Source organism: Zingiber officinale, chromosome 1A, assembly GCF_018446385.1.
Source record: "Zingiber officinale cultivar Zhangliang chromosome 1A, Zo_v1.1, whole genome shotgun sequence".
Classification (NCBI taxonomy): domain Eukaryota; kingdom Viridiplantae; phylum Streptophyta; class Magnoliopsida; order Zingiberales; family Zingiberaceae; genus Zingiber; species Zingiber officinale.
Genome location: NC_055987.1, coordinates 19824894 through 19832274, shown reverse-complemented (window position 1 = coordinate 19832274; position 7381 = coordinate 19824894). Strand labels below are relative to the sequence as shown.

The window sequence follows — 7381 nt, the reverse complement described above, 5'->3', positions numbered from 1 at the left end:
GAGTATTTGCCTTCAGGGCATTTGTTCAATTTCCTGTTCAAAAATGAGAGGGAAAAAAACTTGTTTTTAACATTCCTGCATATTGTGTTTCTGCTCTTGATTGTTTGGTTTCACCCTTCATGTTTTGATGTTAAAAAGAATTGCTTTCGAGCATTTTATATCTGATATTTCTGTTCTTAATTTGCTTGGCTTATTTATTTCTTCTAGCTTTCTTTTAAATATTCTATATTTACTTTTGGTCTTAGCAGTTTTCTCCTTGCGCGCAATAGGAAGACTGCATTATTTTGTTTATTTGTTGCAAATCAGCATAGAGGGAAGATAACTTCCATAATATATAAATTTTGGGCTGAAAGGAAATTGGTAGGTTTTAGTTTGACCTTTTGGGTATGTGTATTTTCCCACCACTGCGAGCAATAATTAATGAAGAAAGAATTTCTAATCGAGGTATATATCTTCTAAAGCCTTGAAACATTTTTATTTCTTAAGTCTTTTTTGCATGCCTGCATGTCTATAATTATGATATAGGTCTTTCCTTAGTGTATGTGTATTTTCTACTCTTTGTTGCTGCAGGATGGAGTAACTTCTCTGGGAGTCCTTTTGAGGATGTGTGTTCCGCAAATATACAGAGGTTCAGATCTAGCAGAATCATAAACCAAAGCTCTCTTGCTCAACTTTTGCTGTCCTTTTTCGACAAGGTGCGATCTTTTAGATTCATGGCTAGTTACCTAATTGTACAACATTTAGCGTTTTAAACTGAGCAAGTCTCGATTTTCTTATCTTGAATTTATATAAAGTAGGCTATGATAGAAAGAGGCTGTTGGGATATTGATCAATATTTAATCTATATGTGCAGTTTTCAGATATTAGAACTTCTGGTTCAGATTATAGCATTGTAACGACCACCCTTCTTACTACTACTACTCTCTAAGAATGACCGTTACTTATCTACTAACTCTACTTAACCGGTATAATTAAAATCCTTGAAGAAACCCTACCGAAAAATTTCGGCAGAGTCTCCCCTGTACCGGTGACCATAATCATTGATACATAACATAATATACACATTCACAGGCGACTGGAACATTTATCAAACAACCACGCAGTTTATAAGACACAACAACTAAAGAAAATAAACTATTCTAGCAATAACAAATGAATAAAACTAAACTAACAATGCGGAATGAAAATACAATCTAAAAAGACATAAATCATAAGGTACAACTCAACTATTTCTATCCACTAAACATGAAAACTCAAAACTTCCCAGGTCTCTCCATAGTCCTGGCATCACACATCCTTCGAACACCTCCTTGTCGCCTTCCTTTCTATATCTTTTCCTTTCTTGTATCTGCAGTAAGAGGAAGTGTAGTCTATAAGCAAAATGCTTAGTAAGCGCTATCTAACTCACAAAAACTCGATATGCATGTGAATATTCTGAAATAAAAACATGCTAAAACTGAATGCTAACATGTAAAGCTAAACATGTAAAACTACTCATGTTCTTCTAATAGCAAAGAACAGTAAGCTAATCTAAATAACATGCTAGCATAAAAGGGAACTAAACTTGCTGATTCTAAAACAAAGTGAAACTTGATTCATTTGTTCTAACTTATTCTTTAACACTTTATGTTTATATAAAAACTCGTTTTACTTATTCAAAAACTTATACTTATAATACTTCAAAATAATAATCAACTTCTTCTTGGGCCCGGCAACTGTGCTTTTTCTTTTGTAACGACCCGACCCATTCGGCGGCCCATTTGGCGACCCTATGGTCGTCGACCGTCGACCGTCGACCGTCGGCCGAGCCGTTACTACTAGGTTATCTAAACCTAGGGACGACTATGGGAGCCCAGCCCAAGGACAGAGAGTCCAACACAGTGCCACTGATAAAAGTAAAATACTTATTATCTTTTAATACTTCTATATAATGCCTCGGCATTTTCTTTAGCACCTTGTGTGCCAAAATCCCTAAAGTCTTGACTTTGGGATTTACTTAAGGCCTTGGCCTTTTTCTTTCTTTTCTTTATCTTTCTTATACTTGTTCAAGTAAAATACTAGCCTCTTCAAACATGCTATAACAGATTAAAACAGGAAAACAAATCTGAAGTCTTTAAACATGCTACAGCAGAAATAAATCAAGAAAGAAAGATCTGCATTCTTTAAAAGGAAAACTGTATATACTTAGAGAGTAGATGTTCATGCTTGTTAAAAAAAATAGAGAAGAAACTAAAACTGCAAGGCTAATAAACAGGGCTGATCATGTTTGTTAAAATAGCAAGAAAACTAAATCTGCATACTAATCAAAAATCTGCACTGCTATAGCACTAGTTGCTTAAAGGAAACTACACTAAAAATGAAACAATGAACACATCTACTACCACACCTAAATCTATTCCTTCTAATCTGTCCAGAAATTCTGCAGTCAACCCAAGGAATACAATGCACACTAGCTACTCTTAAACTTTTAGCCGTTCTAGTGTTGTACAGGAAATCCAAAGCGAGAAAAACAAAGCATACTAGCTGTACAGGGAATCCGAATCGTAAGAGCAAGTCTGACTTCTTCAACTATGCTACAACAGTCGTAAATCAAAGGAAACATATCTACTAACACATATATGCATAGGTGGCAAAAATCCAGAACGAGACTAAGGGCTATCCTGCTCACGACAGCCACAAAAACACTAAACTGCAGTTAAGGAAACCCGAACTTCATGCCTACTGAAATAATAAACAGAATCTGCCAATGCATTCATGCTCACTAACTAGCAAGGAAAAACTAAGCTGCTATGCTCGTTATACATGGACTGCCCCTGTTCAGGAATTGCAAAGAGGGAAACACCAATCTGCAAGCTTTATGTAACTGGACAGTTTTGTTCCATGGCAGGGCAAACTGTAAGCTTTATTATCAAAAATCGAACTCTGTAATTAAGAGGTTGTTCATGCTTGCTAAGTGGTAAGAACAGAATTTCTAAATCACCATATAATGAATGTTGTGCTAAAAGAACACTGCCCTTAAGAACACTGCCCTAACCAAAACTCACGGCAGAAACCAAAGAAATGATTTCTATGCTCAAATAAACTTACAGCATAAATTCGAAATCTGTAGAAACCAAAACATATGCTTGACAAACCAATTAATTCCTTTCCTTGAGATTCTCGGCAGCAGGTTTCACAAGAAATCAACCTCACGGCAACAAGCTCTAAACGGAAATCCCCATAGCAAAATTCGAAAGCAAGGAAGGAACAAGAACCCGGAGCTACTCTACTGCAGGTGAGGAAGCACTTACATCGGTTCCTTGGACTTACAGCCGGCGAGAACAATTCTAGGGCTTCGGAGAACTCGAGCTTTCGGTCCCTCCTTGTGCTTACGGCTCCTCCTCGACGAGAGGAACGCAAGGAGATGAAGAAGCCTTTGAATGAGCCTTTGGCCGGCCACCGGAGACGCCCTAAAGCTCGGCTGCGTTTTTCGCCCGAGAGGAATCGCCGACGCGAGAGAGGAGAAGAGGAAAAGAGAGAAAAGAAAAATAACTTAACCCCTCTCTTACCTATCCTTTTATAACCTAGGGTTATGGCTTAAGACCAATTCGTGATTGATTTGTTCACGAAATATCAGCGTGCTCGCTTGGTCCGCTGGAAAGTTGGATTCCCGAAGGTTTCGGGTTCGAGCCGCCCTCGGCTCCTTTTTAAACGGTATTTTAATTTCATTTCTTACAACTACTTAACTATATTTAATTCCCCTATATTATAACAAAATTTGCTTAGCTCAGTTGGTTGGCTGACCTTGGTTAAGGTCTAGTTCGGTCTAGGGTTTAGGGTTCAAAACCCAACCTTAACACTTTATATATATATATTTTTTTAAACTTCTTTCGTTTGGTAAAAATACCAAACGAACTCCAAAAATTGCATAAAAATACTCTATAAATTCCTAAAAATATCTAGAATTTTTCTAAAGTATTTATAAATATTTTAAAGCACTTTTAGAACTCCTAATAAGGAAAATTGGGTCGTTACAATCATCTCGACATATGAAGGACGACAAAAAAGCCATCGTTTTTGTAGATCGCTGCCCCTGATTGTAAGATTGTTGATGTTTCTGCTGAAATTTCTTGGAATAATTACTTGCAGTCTATAGCTAGTTGATGATCTTTCAACTTTACAGATAGAGGATCCTTTCAAGTGAATGGAAAATGCTACTAGAACAGTCCGCTGGGTTGAACTACCTAAGATATCAAATGCATTTCAGAATGCGCACAATAAGCTTTCATCTGGTTCGGTGCTCTCTGATCGTGACTCCTTTCTCTCTCTTTTGACTAGGCCTTTCCTTGCTTCTAAGTTTCGTGAGCAGCAATCGTGAACACATTGCATCTGTTTTATTTGATTATGTAAAAGATAACATTTTCTTTAATGCAAGAACGTGACTTGTTCATTCGACTATGTGGTTCCAGGTTGGTAAGCACAGCCTTGTGTTAACTTTAGAGATTGAAAATTGATGTAATTAGCATGTTTTTCTAGTGCTATAATCTAATGATATAATTTATTCTTCCAATGCGAGTAAACATTGTCAGATTCCTTTATACTCCTTTATGTATTAGATTTCTTATGATTATTTCTAATTGGCTTCTCATTTTTTTGGTCGTAGAGATCGAGCGGATCGAAGAAATACTTGCAATGTCGAATGGAAAGGTTAGTTTGCATAATTGCATCTAGTTTAACTTTTTCCCTCTTAATGGAACATTCTTGAGATAAAAATGAGTGCAAAATAAGTCTGTTAATATCTTAATTGTCTCGGAAGAAGTCTATTGTGTCACTTGTGTTGGGCTATTGTATAATTTGAATACTTAATTCTATATTTTTCCCTCTGTTTGACATTATAATTGTTTCTCTTTGAAAGTGTCCTTAATCTTAGTCCATCTCGTATTTACTTTATTCACAGATTATTAGTCTTGATGAAGCTCATACCTCTTGGGTGCTTGACAGATAAGTAGATTATAAATCTTTGTTTTCTTAAACACACTAATGGTTTTATTTTGTTTCCAGACACTTGATGGTGAAACAAGACCTATCAGAGCTTAGTTTCTGCAATGCTACAATAGATTTATCTGAGAATCCCTTATCCCTCCTTTGAGATAATAATTGTTGATTAAGAATCACCCACTAGTGGGAATTACATGAAGCCCTTGATCAAGTTGTATCCGCTATTGCTTGAATAAGTTGATTAAAGTTGCAAGTTGAGCCCGCACTTTCACTAAGACTAGAAACTTTATCCTTTAATCAAGTAGTAGCTTCTTGATGGAGTTTATTTAGCATATGAAACTCATTTAAGATTTATGTCTGTTGTTCAATATTTTTTTGACCTCATACTTGTTATAATTTTTTGTTTATAATGCATTGGACCTTATTTAACATTATTTAAATTTTAAAGTGTGTATTTAAATAGATATATAACAAGTAGCTTTATTGAAGAAACTACCGTGCTAAAGAGGGACATTATTGCAGTCATTCAAAAGTTCAATATCCAAGTTAGCAATTTGACTCAAGTAAGTTTTACAATAGCTTCTTTATATAACTATACTTACATGTTAGATTTCCCCTTGAATTGTTGTCAATCAATAGAATAATGATGCAGTATTTTTGTCAATATAAACAAAAAAAATGTATTTTTGTTCGTACTAAGTTTTTAGGTTGAAACTATATATGCGATTGTCAAAAAGAATAATTTTTTTATTACATGTCAGAGATGATGATTTTTATTACTGATCTTTCGTTGTTCATTCCTTTATACTATCTTGTGAAGGACTAACTTTTCCACCATTTTTAGAAAAAGTGTGTCAATTTCAACACTGCTCCATTTTTTTTCAGGATGTCCTTGGAAAGTCTAGTTCAACTGTTTATGCCATTGCATTGTTAGCCTCTGGACAGAGCTCTGCAATAACTGGTACATACGCTGGGAAATACATCATGCAGGTGGTAATTTGATAGGAAACACAAAGATTAAACTAATGTATGCAGGTGGTAATTTCTAAACATGAAGATGAAAAAATGGCTGAGGAATCTCATGACTCGATCAATCGCAATCACTCCAAGTCTCATCGTGTCCATCATCAGTGGTTCCTCAGGAGCCGAACGGCTCATCATAATCTCATCGGTACTATTGATATTCCTTCTCCAAATTTCATAATCTTAATATTCAGAAGCAATATAAGTGTGAGAACAGGATTTTTGACACAACATTTCTCAAGTATCAAAATTCTCATTTATGTAATGCAGATGGTACTATCATTTGAGTTGCCATTTGCACTCTTATCTCTTCTCAAATTCAGCAGCAGTCAAACAAAAATGGGACCTCATAAAAGTTCAATATATGTAAGTTTACTTAGATAATTTATATTTACAAGTGATAATTAATAGAGTAAATGACTATATATATTTGCTGTGTAGATCATTGTGGTGTCATGGATTCTTGGTTTGCTTCGGGTAGCAATCAACATCTACTTCTTAAGCACCAGCTTTGTCAGTTGGTTCATTGATAGCAGCCTACCAGCAATTGCTAACATTCTCATCAACATCATTGTTTTCCCTCTCATGGCAGTGTACATTCTTGCTGTGATCTACTTAACCTTCAGGAAGGAGACTGAAGTAACATTCGTCGACCCATTGAATTCTTCACATGTTAACATAGAGAGTGGTGGTTCATTTCAAGTTGATGGAATGAGTAGATCTGAAGTTGCACCCGTCAGAGAGGATCGTGCAGATATTCCCCTCCCTGATTAGATAATTAAGGTTCTAATTACTTGGATGTTGGTACTGAGTCCTTCACAAGTTAGTTCTTCTTCGGCACCAACTTCATATTGTTCATTAATTGTAAATAGAGTTTATTTGTTTATTTGTATTGGGATAAATTTTATTTGAACATGAGATATGTTTCTTCTTTTGTAATTGTAATTCTTGTATAACTAACATTTTGAATAATATTGATGTGGGGAATATTCTTTCTTGATTATGATTCTTTATTATATATTTAAATTGAAATATGATATATTGGTATTAAAAGATAATAATTTAAAAGACAACGGCTTAAAACCATTATTGTTGTCTATCACCCTCAAAGACAACGGTTAAAAACTGTTGTCGTAGCCTCAAAAATGGTTGTAATTGGAAAAAAAATGCTCTAAAAAACAACGGTTTTAAACCGTTGTCTTTTCATTCAAAGACAACGGTTTAAAACCGTTGCAAGACCGTTGTCTTTTACTGCACATTTAACAACACTGCCAATTACAACGGTTTTAAAGGGCCTACGACAATGGTTTTTAACCGTTGTCTTTTAATGTTTTTGTTGTAGTGGGAAGTCTGGGCACTCGAGGTTGGTCCAAGTGCCCAG

The 7381-nt window shown here is 35.3% G+C and overlaps 1 protein-coding gene across 1 annotated transcript; it reads left to right on the top strand.

Moving 5' to 3' along the window:
- The first annotated feature begins 6028 nt into the window (after positions 1-6028).
- Positions 6029-6939, top strand: LOC122000815 (metal transporter Nramp5-like). The gene is made up of 3 exons (XM_042555282.1): positions 6029-6148; positions 6271-6366; positions 6442-6939. Exons 1-3 carry the CDS (start codon positions 6029-6031, stop codon positions 6772-6774), a joined length of 549 nt encoding a protein of 182 aa, XP_042411216.1. The 3' UTR covers positions 6775-6939.
- Positions 6940-7381: the final 442 nt, after the last annotated feature.